General features: G+C 39.3%; 1 protein-coding gene across 1 annotated transcript in view; it reads left to right on the top strand.

Annotated features, from left to right (window-relative positions):
• The window catches only part of UNC5D (unc-5 netrin receptor D), a 223,474-nt gene that overhangs the window by 188,583 nt on the left and 14,767 nt on the right, over positions 1-20,124 (top strand). The window contains exons 14-15 of the mRNA XM_090258224.1: positions 6,041-6,190; positions 13,110-13,274. Coding sequence (XP_090114350.1) covers positions 6,041-6,190; positions 13,110-13,274 — 315 coding nt within the window. The remainder of the gene's footprint in view (positions 1-6,040; positions 6,191-13,109; positions 13,275-20,124) is intronic.

The raw sequence follows: 20,124 nt of genomic DNA, 5'->3' as shown, positions 1-20,124 counted from the left end.
TCTCTTTACCTCTAGGGATTCTTTCCCTCTCCTAGTATGTCAAATAAAGCTGATTTTAAAGTTGGTTTTGGTTGTACTTTTTATTGACAGGATGCATCTGACAGCTGTCATGAGCAGCAAAGGACATGCTTTCCCCTTGGGGTTCTGACAGAGCGCCGGCCTTGTGTGAATAATTTTTTTGACCCACAGAAAGATTAAAATGTAACTTGTAACTTTTCTGAACAAAACTATTTTACTCCCTAGTCTTAGTCTCTGGGTTTTATTTGTAATAGGATCTTGCTTTTTGGATTTTTACCTTGCTAAGTCAATGTGTTCAGGCCCTTTTACACAGGTTCACTTAAACAAATTAATATCACAAATGGTCTATGTCTTTCTTTCATGGCTTCATATGTGGCATTCAATTAGAGGGGAGTCGTCGTCGGCAGCCGTCCGTCTCGAGAGACGATGGTGTAGCTTCTTAAGAGTCTATCTGCACCACCGAGAATGGTTGTGCAGTCCGACTCGGGAGTGACACGGTATCTGTCTCCTCCCGTGTTGAATCGACATCTTGCGATGACGCTGGGGTGTCCTCTCCAGTGAAGCTGAAGCTACAGAGCCTGGGCAGGGTGATATGGAGGGTCTGCTGTTGCCCATGCAGCAGACCCCCCCTCTCTTCGCAGCTGAAGGGTCCAAGGGAAAGACGGAGTCAATACAGCTTGGCTTCAGGTGCGCCGCAGGAGTTGCCGGTGTTGACTACAACGTCAAACCGCCTTAGGGACTCTGGCTCCGGATTTTCTGTCGGGGTTTACTCCCTTAGCCTTTCCCCTGAAGAGGTATGCCGCAAGGCAACGGAGGTTTTTTGGAATCAGAGTTTTCCTTCTCTGATTAGAGGGGAGTATTATATAGTTATTAACCCATTAAAACAGTTCCCCTTTAAGAAAGCCTCAGCATCAGTTCACTTTTTGAACCTCTAAAAGACTTCACATGTTCACATGAGCTTGCCCATCTTCTATAACTCTGCTAGAACCCTGACTTCCTCAAAATTAACATGTAGTTTTTCATGAGGCATTTCTACAGAAGTTGTCTATGCAGGAAGTTGCCACAGTCATCATTATAATGAAAATGTTTGTTGTGATTTGGGAATAGATACAAGTGTACTGGTACAGTCGCTGTATTTATTGTGGTGCATTTTTAATATCTCAAAGAAATGATAACAAAAATGTGTGCCCAACTAGAGCTGTGCCCTTCACTGAGACAGAAGCCTGGTTACAGGGCACGGTTGTATTCCTCCCACCACTCACGCCGCACTGGGAACTCACGTTCTTAAAAGCTACCCTCCCCTGGAGGAAAGACAGCTTCCAGACCCAACTCTTCTGTCCTCTGGGTGAGGGCCTGGCAATATAATGATCCCACCAAAAAAAAAAAAAAAATTCCTTTAGAGGGTTTTAGCAATCCAACAGAAAGCTGCTTCATTTTCAGCCATACCCTCCTTCCCTATTATGTCGTGCATACAGAGCAACTTCTCATTTGCTCTGAGGAGTCTTTGCATGACAAAAGCAAATACCTCAAACACCTTGGCAGAGCATAATTACATTAGTTTCAGATTTTTTTGTGTGAAAGATCTGTACTGATAAACAGATCTAAAAACATCTATGAAAATTATATCAGCTCAGGTAGGCTCGTTTAAAATAAACATGCCATGTGCCTGAAGGTGAGAAGAGGGTGAGAAGCACCGAATGACTTCTTGTCCTTCCACTGCTGTGTTTCTGTAATAATTAGAGCTGCCGTTTTATGTCTGAGCCTTTGACATCACTTCCTTTGATGAATTCAAAGCAAAGCGGTAACGTTTTAAGAACTAGGTTTTTGTTATTGCGCGTGCTCTCTCTCTGTCTCTCTCTCTGTCTCTCTCTCTCTGTCTCTCTCTCTCTCTCTCACACACACACACACACACACACACAAAGGCACACCTCAAACAAACCTTGACTTAGAGGAAGCAAGGAATTAAACACTTGCCCTATCTTAGAAGGAAAAAAAAAATTGAACTTTTTTCCCTGCGGCGCCTGGCACTTGTATTCAGTACCTCTTGGTACTCATTACTTACTTGGCATTAATGTGGATTTAGAATCTAATTTCAAAGGATTTCCTCCAGATGTAGTTCCTGTATTTATCAATAATGCAACCTTGGGAAATATTGTTCACGTAAAGCATTTAAAGGAAAACACCACAGCGACATAATTTTTCTCTCTGTGTGTGTGAGCGCGCTTAAGTGCAATTTTGTCTCATAAATATGTAAATGTGGCCTGCCTGGTTTAGTGTCCCTGAAGCTCACCTGAATTTTGTTGCCTGTCTCATTAAATCAACATAAAGAGCTCAGTGAGGCACAGAGCACAAGTTTCTTGGCCAGAATTCCTAGAACAGGATGACTAGCAACCCCCAATGTGACATGATGAAGTGGACAGACCAGAAAAACCACCACCCAGAGCCTTTAGCTACATGTTATATACAAGAAACTAGCCAGACCCTAGTTTCTAGTGTAATTAATGTAGATACCAATTTTACAATAGATTTAACAGAAGGTCTTGTTATGTAGGAAGCAGATAGGAAAAAAAACAAGTGAATATCAAACCCCGCTCTTGGGGTGACACATTCCTGGGAGTGACTCAGAATTAGTTCAACAGCATCATTTGTACCATTGATTCCTAAACCCAGGCAGGTGTCAGAATCATCTGAGAAGCATTTCAAAGTCCAGGTGTGCAGGTCCATTCCCTGAGAAGAAGACAGTAAGTTAAGGGCATAACTGGGAATTCTGTGTTAAGTACAATTTATTCTGTTTGAGGAGTGTTTTAAAGCTTATACTTGGGAGTTCACATCTTTAATTCTGCAACCAATTGTGCCTTTACAAATATATAAATACAATGATTAGCTCATTGTTGAGCTTCTTCATTTTAATAATTAATTGTTTTGTTATAGATTATAATTGCTTGATATTTTGTGCAAGATTGATACACTTTTATATAGTTGATTCAGTACATAAGCTTTTTAACAAAGCAAAAATAAATCAGTTGTATGTAAATTTGAAGCCCTATAGCAGAAAAATTTAAAAGACACCATTTTCCTATGTGATAATTACACGTAGATATCCATTTTTTTAAATTCCAAATGTCCTCTACTCCTCATTTCAGGGACTACTTAGCATATATAACCCTAGGGCAAATACAGATGGCCTTATATCATCTTTACATGTATCTTGCACTAATGAAAAAATACTTATGGGACAGAGTTAATAGTAGTCTGACCATCAAATTATTTTTTTTCTTAAAAAAAATCAAGCATAGTATAGGAAATGTAGGGAAATTTAGTAAAAAAAAAAACCTTGATGATGAACAAGTTGCCCTGTTCTAGTCTTAGCCTGGTCACTAACCATGTAGCCTTAGGCAAATAACTTTCTTGGGGGTGGAGGTCTGCATGTTTTCACTTGTAAATAAGGTGATTGAAAACTTGATGAAATTCCCTTCTAGTATGATGATGCTATGTAGTATCTAAGTATTAAAATAGCCTAGCTCCCCAGTAAGTAACACATGACCTCAAAAAAATCATTTCATCTGTACATTCAGGCCAGTTAAAGAAAAGGGGTTACACTGTAGAAATCATAGTCAAATATACTTTGAAGAATCAACACTGTTGTTATTCTATGGCTTAAATATGATTTTAATAAGCACATTTCTCATTTGTACTTGTTTGTAACTTTGCACTAGAATTTGAAAACAAGGTTAGTATATTATCATGCTGACTATTTTGCTTGGCTGTGAATAAACTCAACTAAGGAACTGAAGCCTAAAGAAAAATAAGTAGCTTACCTAAAACCACACAGAAATGAGATTAGAATCATGTGTTTCTATTTCAGTTTACAAGATTAGTATTCTTCAGAAGTACATGTAGCCCCCAGAAGATTCTTATGCACCTTTAATCCTGAGCTACATTCCTCTAAACTAAAATACAAGTCCTCAGCATAGCAAGCAAGATTCATGGCCCGGTTCCTGCCCTGCACTGTCACCATCTCCAGTCACATACTTTCTCCACCCTAACCTTCTATTCCAGCTCTGTCTGGCCTCCGTGCCTTTGTGCATACCCTGCTCAGTGTCTGGAAGGCACACTCCCTCCTTTTCTCTTGGCTAGACCGAATTCTACTTTAATGTTCAGCTCAAATATCATTTCCTCTATTAATTTCCTGACTCCCTCCCTGGCCTCTCCTCCCATCTGGGTTAGGCACGCTTTGTCTTGCTTTAACTTCCCAGGCACGCATACGTAGCACTACTTGAATATTATGTGATCATTGTAAGCCTACTGGTCTGCTGCTCTCACTAGACTGAGCTCCTTGGTGGCAGAGTTTCATTTCTGTACACCCAAAGTCCAGCTCAAGGATAGCTCCGGTGGCCACACATGAATCTCAAAAGAAGGAACAAGTGACTAGCATCTACAAAAGACCTAAAATGAGCATTTGGAATGAATTTCCTTTTCTCCCCTCCCTACCACTTTTTTTCACTGTTTGAGGCCCTCGCCAGACACTGGCTACCATGTTATTCCACAGTTTTTAGATCCACAACATTATGAACCACTTAGCACAGCACTGTTAGGTACAGTAATTACAAATCATGTGTAGGGAATTAAATTTAAATTAATTAAAATGAAAAATTCAATGCCTTAGTCATGCTAGCCACTTTTCAAGTGCTTAATGCCACTGTGGCTAGTGAATACCATATTGGACAGCTTAGAGAGAGAACATTTCCATCATCACAGAGTTCAGCACTGACCTAAGGGCCCCAAGAAATACACTCCCACCAGCAATACCAAAGAGCTGGAGAAAACGACATTGGAATTGGATCACTTAGTCCTAAGAAAAGATACTAGCAACCTATTTATATGTACATGAAGGATTAAAGCTGGACATTGCTTCTTAGTTAGAAATGTTTTTATTAATGTTGTTTTATAACATAGACAAGAGACAGATAACTTTTGAAGCTGCTTTTTGATCACTGAAATTTATATTTACAATTAAAATGTATTTATATTGTATTTATAAACCTATTTGCTTGACTTCTTACAATCTTTTTTTAGAATCTGGGAAGATTATAAGACATAATTTTTAAATTTTCAGTTTTCTTATTTATTCTACCTCTGCAAGAAAATTATAACTAAATTAATGGTGACTTTTTAAAATGGATTTAGGGAGGTCTCTTGTCTCTTTTCTCTTCAAACCCTAAAAGCCTCACTCCCCATAGTAGTTTAAGATTTTATGGAAGTCATATCTATTATTTCACTTGATCCATCATCTCTCCCATGTTTCTGAACAACACAAATTAAGTGGTTTACTCAATAGATTATATGTGCATTGTGTTTACATGAAATATATTTGTAATGATTTCTCAGTGAAAGATGCAGGAGTATTTATTTCAGGAACTTAATTTTTTCTTGAGCTAAAACTGACTTAATAACTTATTTTTTCCTTGGCCTTTGACATATTAACTTTCATTATCATTAGTACAAATAAACATGATATGTTCACTCTGTAACATCTATTTTATTTTGAGCTAAAGTATAGATATGGATAATGTCAATGTTAGTGATGAACAGGTGAACCGGAGAGGGTGGGGGCCCTGTTTATACCTTTATTATGAAATATGATGATGAGTCAGGCTAGGTACAAAAACATCCCGATTATGGTAATTTCAAAATGAAATTCATACAACTGGAAATTCAACATCGCTGAAATTTGTTTGGCATAATGAAGACCTTCTAAAGAAAGTCATAGTGTGTTTAAAAGCCTAAGCAACATAATAATAAAGAACACCTGTTTCTTTCTGCCCAACTCCTATTACTTAGGCACTTGTAGTCCTCAGCCTTGACCTTGCAAGACTGTGGAGGGTGAGAGAGGACTGCATCCCATGCTGTTGGTCTGTTTCTGGGAGATACATGGTAGTGAGCATACATATCTTTGGAAAGAAAAGGTGGAGAGCACTGGCCACATCATTGTTATGCCTCTTCTATTTCCCCTGTCCTATAGGAAGTGGTTTCAGATGAAAGGCATCAAGGTGGACAGCTACTGGAAGAACCAAAGCTGCTGCATTTCAAAGGGAATACCTTCAGTCTCCAGATCTCTGTCCTCGACATCCCGCCATTCCTCTGGAGAATCAAACCATTCACTGCATGTCAGGTACTGGCCACATGGGTTTCCAACAGAAGTCGCTTTGCTTGAACCAGCAAGCCTGTCACAGGCCCAAGTGAGGGTACTCTAGACTTCCCTCTTGCTTTAAAAGGATGAATTTAATCTCAAAACTGTCAGAGAAATGTAACTGTTTGGGCTACACATAGGGACTTAGACATATTGTCATAAATTCTCAGGTGGGATAAAAAGTACTTACCCATCAGATAACGTGACACTTCCTGCTGTTCGTATTGTTGCTCAATATTGGTGGAAGGTACTAATTTAACAACTTAGAGCAAGGTTTGTATGCTGGTCTGTTTTTATTAAAATCAATTCATTATGAGATATTGTTTTAATCATGTTCAGCAATTAAAGAACTGGAAGCCAGTGAGAAATCTTTTAAGGGCGATTTTGAGTTGTAGAAAGCTATGACTGGCCAAGAGGGAACAGAGGTTTATGTCCTGAATGTTCAAATTGCCTGCTGCCAAATGAATTGGGCAAGATGTGAAGAAGAAAGTACAAATTGAGAGACAAAAAAAGGATAATGCGTAGAAAAGATCTCTTAACATATGACGCTGTCACTGAATTCTATGGAAATTCCTAGTAAGTTCTGTTATCGTAAGCTGCCAGATGGTCTACCGTAGTTTCTTAAGCCTGAGTCATCCGTGCTTCAGGTGACAGGACATCTTCTTACCTCTGGAAAAAGCTTCTGCTGGGACTCATATCGATCTGGAATCACAAGAGGCTTTCAAACTCCATTCTCCTCATCAACATAACCTGCAGAGCCCTGTGGGTATTTTTATCCTTTTTATCCTCGCAGCATTAATAAATAAATAAATAAATAAATAAACAAACAAACAAACAAATAAATAAATAACTTGCACGAGGTATACAAGCCAAATCACAGAGAAGAAACCTTGACTGCACCATAAGAGTTAGAAAACGTTATACTGTCAACCCTTTCAACTTCTAGGATTCCAAATTGTCAAATTGGAGAAGCCATATTTTCCCATTTGCTTTTTAGACTTCTCATTGCCTTGGGAGTTGCCCTTTCATGTACAGTTTTAGGAGATTCAAAGGAATAATAACATCTCTCACAGCTCTGAACACTTTTTTTTTTTTTTTTGACACATTCAATATATTTCCTTATGGAGGGAGGTTTTCTATGAATAAATAGATGGTTTAGGATGTCCTAAAGCTATGTGTCTCTGTTTCCCAGAAAGCAATATTCGAAGTTCCTAGTCAAAATTGAAAATTGGAGTATTATTAAAACAAGTACTAACAGCCATGTAAATTCTTTTGTATTAATCCTGATAGGCACAAAGATGTCACTTCCCTGGATCTAATGCAAGTGAGTCAATCCAAAGTAACTATTAAGTTTAACACTTGGAGATCAAAAATCAGGTGAAAGAGCCATAACCTTTCAGCGGCAGTTAAACAATAATTCCTACACGAGGGATTTCAAAGAGAACCCTGGGCAGAAAAGGCTTGAAAGGCTAAATGCCTGCTGACCTCAGAGGATGCAGCAGGGCCAGGCAAAGCTAAAGGACACTGGCTTACAGGAAACCCAACCAGCTTTACTGCCAGAATGGGTTGGATTGTACGGAGGTTGTGAACATGTATAAATATTTGCCTTCTGTAATTAAGCATAATTTGAAAGAGTCTTGGAAGGCTGAGAAACAATTTAGTTTTCTCTGCACCAAGAGGCTTTCCACTGAGTTTTCTATTCCACTTCATTTTTCTTACCCACAAAAGACTTTCTGGTTTATTGCCCCTGTCTCTCCACCACCCCTACCACCAATTTTCTTGTCCCTTTCATCAATGAAGATTCCCCAGCTCGTGTGAATACATATGGTGCCTGTCTTAATGGCCATGCTGTGTTTGCTCCCGGGCATCAGATGTAAGCACTTTGGGGAGGGTGTGTGTTCAGCCTGCTTGAACCTCATGTAGCACATCATGTGCACTGACATACTCCTCGGCATGGAGCACAAAGAAGGGCTTTGCATTAAGACTTAGTGGGCAGGATCTAACAGAGGGCTAGTGAGGGACAGAAAGTCTCATGACCATTCCTGACATCATTTATGCGTCTCTCCTGCAACTGGCAAACCCCCCTGCCATCTTCTGTCATCTTCCAACCTAGTACATGGAAGACCTGTGGTATCCTGTCTTCTTATTCCTCTCTCCCTTTCTTTTAACTTCAAATCAGGAATCTGGGAATCAACATATTCCAGTTGGTACCCAAGGCCGACTCTCTTCAGTAACATTCCTGTTTTCTTCCGGAAAAGGTGGACTGTCCCTGGAACACACTTGCCTGGGAGGTATCTAATGCATAGAATACTTGCTCTATCAGATACCAACCAACCCCACAAGAAATGCTTTTCGAATTCTGTGAATTCCAGGTTGGCCCAGAACTATGGGATGAAAACCTATGTAAAGGAGGACCAACTAGATTTCAGATCGCATCGGTTGAGGTTCTGGAGGGCTACACTTCACGGGATGCTGTGCTGCAGCCCTTCTGATTATGAAGTCAGGTGTGGGGTGTGAGAGGAGAGAGAAGGCTCTGTGCATCACTGGAGCCGTTGCTGTAGCAACCATCAACTTTGATTCAAATTAGAAATGAGGCCCACAATGCTAGTCCTCCCCAAATCAACAATTATTTCCCCTTTTTCATTTCAGGCTTTTTAAAAGACTCTACCAAAACTAGGATTATGCTATTGTCCCCTCCACAGATTCAGAAACCCTCCTCTTGAAGGTAAACAACTCTGCTCGCACTAGATTACTGGGGCCTGAGTGCCGCTGCATCGTGGTCCCATGTGGTCCTTGCTGACTGTGGAGTGGAGAAGCTGTAATAAACAGTCTACAATAAAATATTAATTTATTTTTTAAATCCTGCAAAACACAATGTCAGGCTGTCGCCTCCCCAGGATAAAAGCAGCTGTCTTTTCAGCATGCCCTGTAGCTTGGGGAGCCCAGAGTCTCTCCCCAGCTGGGATGCAATGTACATTCTCTCCATCTGCTAGGAGCCTAATTATTATGGGAATCGAAATGAAAACATTTCCGGAATTCTTTAAACATGCATAACTTCGCTACCCTTTGTCCTCCCCTATTACTTAGCCCATAATTCCTCTCAGCTCAGTGAGCAGCTTGGTGTTGTTTTGTTTTGTTTTGTTTTTTTGAATAAGTGAAAGTAAAGATGATTGCCCTGAAAACACACTAATCACAGTGCTTCTAATTCTATTTTTTAAATGTTTTGTTGATCACTATTGGCAGCTGCTACTCAAGTCAACAATAAAACATATTCTTTTGATACTGTCTTAAAATCAGACTTTTAAAATGTCTTGATTGTGTGCAGTAGAATGGAAAGAAAAAAGAATTTTTGAGTGTGTGCTGCTTCTCATATCTTTCTGCAAGGACAGATTATTTGTGCAATGTGCATTATTCTCCTACTTTTTTTCAGTATTTTCAAGTAACTATGTGAGAAATGTAGCAGTGATACCAGAGAAGACACTTTTCAATAAATGGTCATTGTCACTTTTTTGGAGGGGTGGGGGGTTGGGGGGTGGGGGTAGCTTTACCTAAAATTCAGATCTGCTGCAGAAAATGTAGGTTTGTTTCAGAGCTGGACTTTGAATTTAGCTCTATCTGACCCTGCAATCCAAAAGCTTATTTACACTGTAATAAAGCAAATTTCTACTTTAGAAAGCAAAAGCTTCCTCAACTAGGTTAATAAGGCAAAACCCCCTCAGTTAGGCAAAACTGCCTATTAACCACAGAGACCTATGTTATAGTTACTTTCATTGAAGGCTATGGTGCAGAGTAACTCTATAAACATTTACTGGTTTGAAGAGAGTTCATCTGAGAGCTGTTAACATGAGAATGGAGAAAAAAAGAATAGGGCAACAGATGAGGGACGCTCTTGAGGCCAGACAGGGGACTGTGTTTAGCATGGCGAACATCAAGGGGCCATTCTGGTCCCCTTCATCCAGCAAAGGAATCCTGTAATGAGAGGTGATCTGGTCACATCAGTGCCCCCCACTCATGACTAAAGGCAAAAGAGAGACCACAATGCTATTTCTGAAAGTACACCAGTCAACTGCTTCCTGTTCCCCTCTGCAGTGAGGTGCTAGCCCCTTCATTAGCTCTGTAAGTGGAGACTGAAGGCAGGAAGGTGGATGAGGTTACTGCAGTTGGCTGTAATAAGATGAGAAGAAGAGGATCATTCATGGAAATAGGAAAATTGTGAAAGAAAGCCAGTGAGAGTGAGGTGGTGATAATCAGTTGTCAAAGGGTAGAGTTGCCAAAGTCAAGGCCAAATAAAATGATCTGTAGTGATTAGGCTGATAATGCAAGTGATGGATGATAACGAAGTAAATACCAGAGATGTAACTGCTAGAGTCCTCCACAGAGAGATGGCAGCTGGGCATATATGAGCAGCTGAGACCCTGAAGAGCTCAGCAGGCAGAGAGGGAAGTGTTGGAGGCCGAAACAGCAGGTAAGGGTTACCCATGCTTTACGAAACAGATGGAGGCTCAGGAAGAGGAGCACAAAAAGAATGAGACTGGACAAGAAGAAGAAATGGCAGAACTTGCAAACACATGTTATTTTTATCTGGGGTAGGATGTTGTGCGGGTGCAAAGTGATTTTTGAGTGTTTTAGGGGAAACTGGAAGGTGCACCAATCAGAAGTGCCCTCTGCTGCCATGTTTACTAAAATGAGATCATAAATGAAAGCCTCTATATAGGAAGAAAGTGGCAAAGAAGTACCATTAAAGGGACCTGTGCCAGCCCAGCCAGGGCTCCCTCAGGGACCATTAGTTTCGTGCTTCTCTCAGCGTCTCTCCAAGAGGACAACAGTCTCTGTGGAACCCACTAGCGGCATGTTTCAGTGTTGTCCACCCCCCATCAGTTCCTAAGAGAACTTCTTCACATCCACTGGAGTACAATTAAAGAATTGTTTTGGTCAAGGAAACAGCAACCACTCAAGCTATTTCAAACAACAAGCTGAACTGAGGGAGTTATGATCTTGCAGAACCTTTAGAAAGCCTGGGAAAGCCAGGGTCAGGGAAAGCCACCAATTGTATTAGGAAACCAGCAAGGTCAGGAATTTCAGGAAATAGCACTGATGGCTCTCTGGGGAACGTCCAGAAGCCGCTGCAAAGCTCACATGTGCTGACAGTGGAGGCCTTTGAGCCTTTGCTGATGATAGAGGGTCAATGATGGCTTCAGTTCTTCCTCTACTGTCCAAGTCTAGCACCAGTGCCTCTGCAGGGCAGAATGGAAGGAAGTGTGAACTCCCTGCTGACTAGGGGTTCTGGGAAATGTAGTTTTCGGGCTTCCAGCCTCAGCCATGTAAAAGGGAACTGAGAATGGCCAAGATAGCATTGCGTCCTAACAGCTCACACCTTGCACAAGATTCAAGTCAATGAAACAGCACACATTATCACACACAAGACCTTCTCTGAGTCCTTGTTTCTGCTTCTTGAGACAATGGTCCACTGCCTTTCCCTTGATTCAGGAGCAAGAGCAAAGGAACAAAACACAAAGTCCTTATATTTCTTGCTGGGATACGGGGTTAATGCTTGAGTTTATTTTCTCATACTCCCTGAAAGCTGACTCTCCTCTCTTCAAGTGTGCAGCAATCTGAAGTCCACCCCTCCATGCTCATCCCCCCCAGAAGGGTCCAAAATCAGGATTTGTGAGACTGCTATCATGAAAATTAGGTAACAACAAGTGTGTACAGTAGAGCTGAGGGATAACTAGGTAACTCATAGTTCCTCAAAGTGAGGAGATGGATTTTTGATCATGGCCCTTGGTCTTATAACACATGCTGACTTCATTACCAGTCACACTTCACAGTATCAAACCTCCAGACCACCTTTCAATATTAGTATTAGAGAAAACTATAGTTATGGCAGCAGGAAAAGGGGCAAATTAATAAGAGCAGAGACGGGGGAAAAAGTGAGAGTTAACATTCCTAGAGACTGGATATACATGATTGTTGCCAAGGACCCAGCCTCATTCAAGTAAGTATGAGAGACTTAAATAGATGAAAGTGTATCATTTTATGATATTCTTACCCCAGGATATCAACTAAACCTGGGCATGGTCCATTTGGTGGCAAGCACTAACTGGTAATGGGGTAGAGGATGATCTATGTAGATTTTGCAATTACCCCCCCACCCTTCATTCACTAAAAATTGTTTCTGCCACTTAGTTGTCTGTTAAGTCCCTTGAGAACAGGGACCAGACCTCATTTTGTATTGTTTATCTAGTATAATACCTGGGCTTGAGCAGGCATCATACACAGCTTGTGGAATGGATAAACTGAATGAGGAGTTGGCAAACTAGGCTGCTGTGGGGCAGCCCAGTGAGTTTGTGTCTCTCTCTGGAATGTGTGTATATGTGTGTGTTTTTGCACAGGTATAACTTTTATGCTGGACACATTAGCCATATTGTGTTCCGTTTACATGATTCGGCATGAGTTTGTGGTATGGGGACAAATTCTGGTCAATCAGTTCTTTAGCATAATTTTCATTTATATGAGAAAAAATATCAACCTACCCCAGGCTTAGGTGGAAGGATGGACCACAGGAGTGTTCAAAGAATACGTTTTAAATGGAAAAGCATATGATTCATGTTTGTTGGCATTCTTTCTAATTGTGTCACCAAGTGAAATCTGAGCTCTTGCAGTGTGGCTTTGGAATTTAAATGTTATCAATTGGAATTGACATTAATTACTTTTGTACTGCTTGGCATATGCTGGAACATTATTTCTACAACAATTCCACCGAAGTCACTTGGGCAATTATCTTGGCTGCAATCACCGTCATCATCATCATAATTATTGCTATTAAGTCCTTCCTGTTCGCCGCTCGTCTCAGCCGATCTCTGCATACCATAGCCCGCTTCTCTCCCCCTTCTCCCCGCAGGAAGTCCCGTTCTCCCGCGTGTGGTGCAGTAACTGGCAGCCCCTGCACTGTGCCTTCTCCCTGGAGCGCTACACGCCCACCACCACCCAGCTGTCCTGCAAAATCTGCATCCGGCAGCTCAAAGGCCATGAACAGATCCTCCAAGTGCAGACATCAATCCTAGAGGTGAGTCCTTGGTCTGCAGGCCTCTTGGCCCCATCTCTAAAGGACGGTTGGAATAATATACCTATCACAGTGGTGCTCTACGGGTATCCGGAAAGTGCTTCAAAATGCACTCTTTTAACCCTCATTACTGACTGGACAAATGATTTGGCCTTTACTTTCTCTGGGAACTCTGCCTTTTGAAAACTTATTACCACCATCTCACTCATCATCCTTCGGCTCTTAATCCTCATTACTGATAAGGGAAAATAAACTCTTTCTCAGGCTTCAGATTAAACTGAGCTTCCCTGGCCAGGGAAACAATGCATCAGAACTTAGCATCTGGGAAGGGACCTTTGTGGAAGGAACTGGTACAAAGCTGTTTGTTCACAAAACCACCAGCAATCTAATGATAGTCCATGCTAGTCTTGGAATACCTAGTGAAATACATTATTAGCTGATTGTACAGTGGAGACACACACATGCTAGAAAGAGGCACAAGGTTACCATTGGGCAGTTTTCTGTTGCTTCTGACTAGTTTTCCAGGAGTCAGTTGCCCAATATGTGTTATTTTCTAATCAGGGTCTCGGCTGATCCTCCAGGCTCAAGGTTCTACACATCCCTATTTCCATTAAACCTAGATTCATCAATACAATAATATAAAATAGAGTAAATATTAATCCATTTCCTTACTTTGCAGAATGAGAAGTGTGAAGAGGGAAAGGCCTTTGTCCAATGTCATATCACTGTTGAAGGGCAGAGTTAGAATGGGAGTCAAAAGGAACTTTTGCTAAAAGATAACTGATATCTACCCTGACCAAAGAGGCTTAGTTGATTGGGCATCATTCCACAAAGCGAAAGTCAGCCAGTTCAATTCCCAATCACAGTACATGCTGGGGTCATGGGTTTAGTCCCAGGTTGGGGCATGAACAAGAGGCAGCCAATTGATGTTTCTCTCTCTCATCAATGTCTCTCTCCCTCCTTTCCCTGCCTCTAAAAGTAAATAAATAGAATATTTAAAAAAAGAAAAGAAAAGCTACTTGATATCTGCCATGATTCTAACTGGCATTTCCCCCCAACCCCTCGATGGTTATTTGAGAGTGGAGGTGGCAGAGCTGAGGGGCGGAGTCAGGGGAGGTATGTGATGCTTCTGTTCAGCAATTCTAATCCCTGGCTAGTTTAGAAAAGCACACACATTTTACTGTTTAACTGTAGAATGTGTGCATATATATGTATGTGTAAATATACATACATGCACACATACATATTTTGTGTAAATATATAAATAATATATACATACTCATTTCAACTCAGCAGAAGGTTTAACACATTTTGTATACATACACCTCAATTTCAGGGCTTTTTTTTTCTTTGAAAACTTGTAGCCTTTAGCATTATGACTTCCCTCCATTCTCATTTCAATTCATTGTTCATGCAAAATGAGTGTTGCTAATTCCCCAGATAGTTTTTCTGAAGAGCGGATAGCTTTCCGAAGGACTCTGCCTCAAAATTGATAGCTGTCTTAACTGACATGTTTATACAGTATTTGCATTCATTATTGCCAATTAGCATTATGTGCTAAAGTAGTTTTGATGGGGAAGGTATATCTGGAAACCTAGGTAGGACATTTTTAGAATATCTTTCCTGAACACTCATAGCATATTTAACACAATACATTTCAAAGTAAAACAAAAATTGTAGTAAGGTTTTAAAATAAAAACCGAAGGAAAAAACTAAGGTTTTCCTTGTGGTTCAAAAAGAAGGAAACAGTAGAAAATAAAGATGCCTTTGATGCAGATTGTCCTAAGTATCTGTTAACAGTTCAACAGAAGTCTAAGTTTAAAAGAGTTGTTAAGGCATACAGATATTGAGAATCAACTTCTGCTATTACAGGATATTTATGTAAAAGGAATGTGATAGAGTTGATACATTCTGGTACCTTTGCTCCTTGCTTAAATAAATTCTTGAAGCGCGTGAAAGAAAAATGAGCTAATAAACCTAATCTTATCCTTTACTCTCAAATTCCTTTTTTAATGCTTCACAAAGTTTACAATCACTTTGAAATGCCTTGAAGAAGATAACATCACAGTATCTCTTTATAAAAGGAGGCAAGTATGAGTATAGTATTTAGATATTTAATGTTGGACTATAGTCATCCAATTTGTAGGCTACTGCATTTTAGAAGCTTTATGAACCCTTTTGATCCTGTAAGGATCATTTTATTAATTGCTTCAAATGTTACTGCTGGAATTTGGCCCAGTACATCTTCAGCTCTTTGGAATAAACTGCATTTCTTAGGCAAATCTAATTTGTTATAATTTCCTGTGTCAGAAGAAAATTAATAATGTTTGAAAGCCACTATATTTCAGGCATCATTTCATGGGCTTTTACATACAACCATCAAAACTCGGTGGATTAGTATTATACTATAACAATTGTACATGCTACAGTAATCCCAAAGAGGTCAAACTTCATGTTCAAGGTCATAGAGCTAATAAGATGGGTAGCCAGAGTTCCCTACTGAGATATCTAACTTCAAGATCAAAGACTGGATTTCCATACTATGCTACTTCAGGATCCCAGTCAAGGAGATCTAATTTAGCAGTCCTCACTGTGGCCTCATCCATAATATAAGCCTTCTCTTTGGGGACTTATGACCTAGTGACCAACATCACAGCACTAGCAATTTTGTTTCTAAGTATGAAAATATATGAAATTTGGTTAGTCTTTCCTTAAAACTGTAGAAGGATGAGATGGAACTATTTGTATGATGGGATAAAATAAGTGTTCATTCTGTAGATGTTGAAGAATAGAACAGATTTCCTACATATAGATCTTCCTGCCAAGAGATGTCTTGATTGAATGATCACTCAGTCCTTCCAACCCTAGGACAGTCCCACTCCTTGGAAAGCATACATCTGGTGTTGTATCTGATTAACAAAACCCATTTTCTTAAAAATGACTTGGCTTTTGTGGTAGATGGTTCAAGAAAAAGTGAAGATACATAGAGTGCTGAAAATTTTGGATTACATGGGGAGAAAGCAGGATGCGTTCCAGATATGGGTCTGTATCAATCAGTGAATCAGGAATAATAGATCAATTGCTAAATTTTATTATATTACATGGCCACTAGACTGAAAGAGACTGCATTGGGTGGTTTTAATAAGTAGGAATAGGGTTTTATTGATTAACAATAAAAGTATAATTATAAGGAACTAAAACTTTTGAAGATTTTAAAAGATTTCTTTGAAATACATTTTTAATATCTCCCTCTAAAAGTCCCTGAATATTTAGATTTACGACTCCCAATTTCTATGTTACTTTAATAGGTTATCTTAGTGTTGGTATTTCATGATTTTAACAATGGAACCATTAAGAGGTAAAAGCAATACATATATACATGAGGATATATGTAACATTATGTATACAAAATGATATTGATTTTAAATATCTAAACACAGTGATTATTTCCATCAAAGGCATTTAGTTCTTTATGCTCAGCCTCACACTGAACTTATTCTTCCATGCCTCTTATCTACAAGATAAACACAATCATTCATATCTCCTCACACTAAAAATTATTTCAGTGATCAAGTTAATACATCTATTCTGTTCTTTAAAGTGGTCATTATTGTATCAATCTTTAGAGGCAAGTTGATTCTGCTCCTTAAATTTAACCCAACTGAATTAACTAATAATTATCACCATTGATACTCTATAAAGCAATGGTTTCACCTATCTAAAAAATTGTGAACAGAAGCAAAATAACTTTGCTAATATTGAAGAGAAGAATATTCAAGTAATTTATTTCATCATTCCTTATTAATGTAATATTATTGAAGAGCATATTTTTTTGGTAAAAACAACTCTAAATCTGAATCTTACTGGTTACAATATTCCCTTCAAGTAATTTCTCTTATCTTTCTTCCAAAAGTGGTAGAAGTTGGGGATGATTTGTCTGTTACAAAATAGACAGAATACTTAGAATTTCTCATTGATTTACAACTCCCAAGCTAACCAGGTAGCAGCTGCTTATTTCAGATGTGCAGAGCATGAAAATCTACTGTTCCTCTGAATATTTAAACAATCAGGAAATGTGATGTATCTACGGATTCTTATTATGTGGCCCAGATGTCTTTTAGAATGCATTATAAATGTTATATAAAGTGTCATCTTTAAACATAGAAAACATTTAAATTTGGAAACTTTATAAAGAAAATTGGGGTCCACTTAGTAAAGTGTAATAAATAGAAAAAAATACTTAATTTTTGTTAGTCTCATAATATTTTATTCACCTTCAAATTGCATTCAATTTTTTTTTCTGAAGACTTTTATTTATCCAGGTGGTCTTTCTTGTACCAACAGTAAAGCTAGAGCTTCACACACTAGGTCAATTCTTAGATGCCACAAGGGCTTCTGGATTCCAGTTATCAGTCTCCTTCAGTCCTTTGGCATGGATACTTTCAATGGCTTCAGCTTCCACTGGCAAGCCACCATTTCACCTTTCCATGTGTTAACACATTTGGTGCCATTTTATCATAATGCTATGTTTTCTTGCATAGAATTCCTTTCCTTCCTCTATTTCTAGTTTCTATCACCTTTCTAAGGACATTATTCTGGCTTAAGTCAGGAAATATGTAAGAAAACCATTCCTACTTGATTTGCATTTTGTTAAAGGCTAAAAGGAATTTTACAAACTACGATTTTAAAAAAGGGATGTCTCTTGTAACATGTTTTATGCAGTAAGAAGCCAGAGTTCATTTATTTTATAACCATCCAATATAGCAGAAAAGAATTGTCTATTCTGCCTAAAGTAATCACTTATCCATTCAATTTTTTTTCAGTCAATAAGCTACCCATCCTTCAAGGCCAACTCAAATGCCTCTTCCTTGAAGCCCTTGCTACCCTTAATTCCTGAAGCATAATGCTAATGTCACTCAGAGAGCATCTTCTTAACCAACCTGCTCTGTGGATTTCTTCATACTTGTCTTGAAGAAGGATGCTATAGTGAAATGAGTACTTGTGTAGGTATCAGGATATCAGATTCTAGTTTTAACTATGTCACAAACTACCTGGGTGACTTGTACCAAATTTCATAAGCTCTCTGGAGTTTATGAAAAATGCCAAAAGATTGATTAGGAAATTGAGGCTGACAGAGATTCTGTAGCATCCACAGTCACTGAGCTAGAAGTGTAAAGTCATACTCTGACTCTGAAAACCATGCTTCTGTTACCCCATGCTAACTTCAGATACTGGAAGAATTGTAATGAGCATTGTTTTGTAGTATTCCAGGGAATGGAACTAAAACCAGCAAGTACAATCTGTTTAATATGGTACCATGTGCTTTGATTTTCTAAAAAGAAGATATAATATGCAGCATTTCTCAAATGAATCTGACCATGGGACTGTTCTTTCTTGGAACATATTCTGAGATAGCGTTTTGGAAATGTTGGGTTAAGGCACTGTTTCCAAAACACAGCCCTCAAAATGTAAATGATTCTAGAAAGACAAAACACATTATCAATCATTAATAAGATCTCTGCATGAACCAGTTTCCTCATTACATTTTTGAGGACCTAAGACTCATTGACTCTGCAGGTTTATAACTATGGGAGCCTGGGCACTAGCCAAAATGGGCCACCGTGGCTTGGTGCCCTCAGTAGGAAGATGAGTAATGATTTGAAAAATCAGGGTAGGATCACAGGGCAGTACAGAAAAGGCATGTATTGACTTGAAGAACAGCCAAGACAAGAAGTTCCTAACCCAAAGGACAGTTTCCTGGGGTTTAAACAGTCCTAAGTAGGCTCAACTCAATCTCAAATTTGAGGTTTTAATTTGCCTTTGTATTAGCTTTCTTTTGCTGTATAACAAATTCATCAGAAATTTAATAGCATAAAACAACTCCCATTTATAATCTCGCATTTTGTTTAAGATCAAAAGCCCAGGCATGGCTGGCTCACAAGTTTGTGGCAGGACACATGTTCTCTGCTGGATCTGGGTCCTTTTCCAAGCTTATTTAGGTTGTGGGAAATATTCAGTTTCTTGCAGCTATAGGTCTGAAGTTCCTGTGTTCTTGTTGACGGTTTGGTAGAGGTCATAGCTCCTAGGGAGGACCCTCAGGTCCTGGTCTCATTTCCTGCCCCCTCTTCCATAGTTCACAGCATGGCTGTGTGTTTTCTTCCAGGCCAGCAAGAAAAGAAGTCCAGATAAGAGGATTACCTAATTAGGCCAGGCCCACCCAGGAAAATCTCTCTTGATCAATTCAGTCAACTTTTTAAGGACCTCAATTACAATACACCTGCAGAATCCCTTTTGTCTTACAACCTATCATAATCACAGGAATGATTCAGTCAAATACTTTTCAGGCCTCAACCTTCTGTTAGCCCACATAAACTTTTCCACATCCAATTTTTGTGTGATTTCTTGTTGGATATGATGGCCCAATTGCTATAATGTATTGAAATAATGAATCTTCATTGGGCAACTCTAAATCTGAAGCAGGGTGGGCAGACAGCAGGAGGAAGTCTTCCAGCCTGCCCCTCTGCATACACTAGTCTGGTTCTCATCACTGACTCATGACTGGCTCATATTTTACCAAAGCAATTTATTTCAAAATCAAGACCAACATTGCTACTATACAATCGCATAATTTTAGGATTAGGGGAAATATAAACTTTAAGATGATCAACATACAATCTGTTTCACTTTGTAGCTTTTCTGACAAGTGGCTTCCCAGCCATCAGCCCATTCGTCTTCAGTCAACCCTGACTATCAGAGGTCACTCTGTGCACTGAACTGAAATCTGTCATTTAGTAGTTTCATCCTATTGATTCTACATCTATGCCCGAAAACCAAAAAAAAGTAATTTTGCCTT

Source organism: Furipterus horrens, unplaced genomic scaffold (assembly GCF_987537825.1).
Source record: "Furipterus horrens unplaced genomic scaffold, mFurHor1.1.pri manual_scaffold_12, whole genome shotgun sequence".
Classification (NCBI taxonomy): Eukaryota; Metazoa; Chordata; class Mammalia; order Chiroptera; family Furipteridae; genus Furipterus; species Furipterus horrens.
This window is presented reverse-complemented; position numbering and strand designations above follow the sequence as displayed.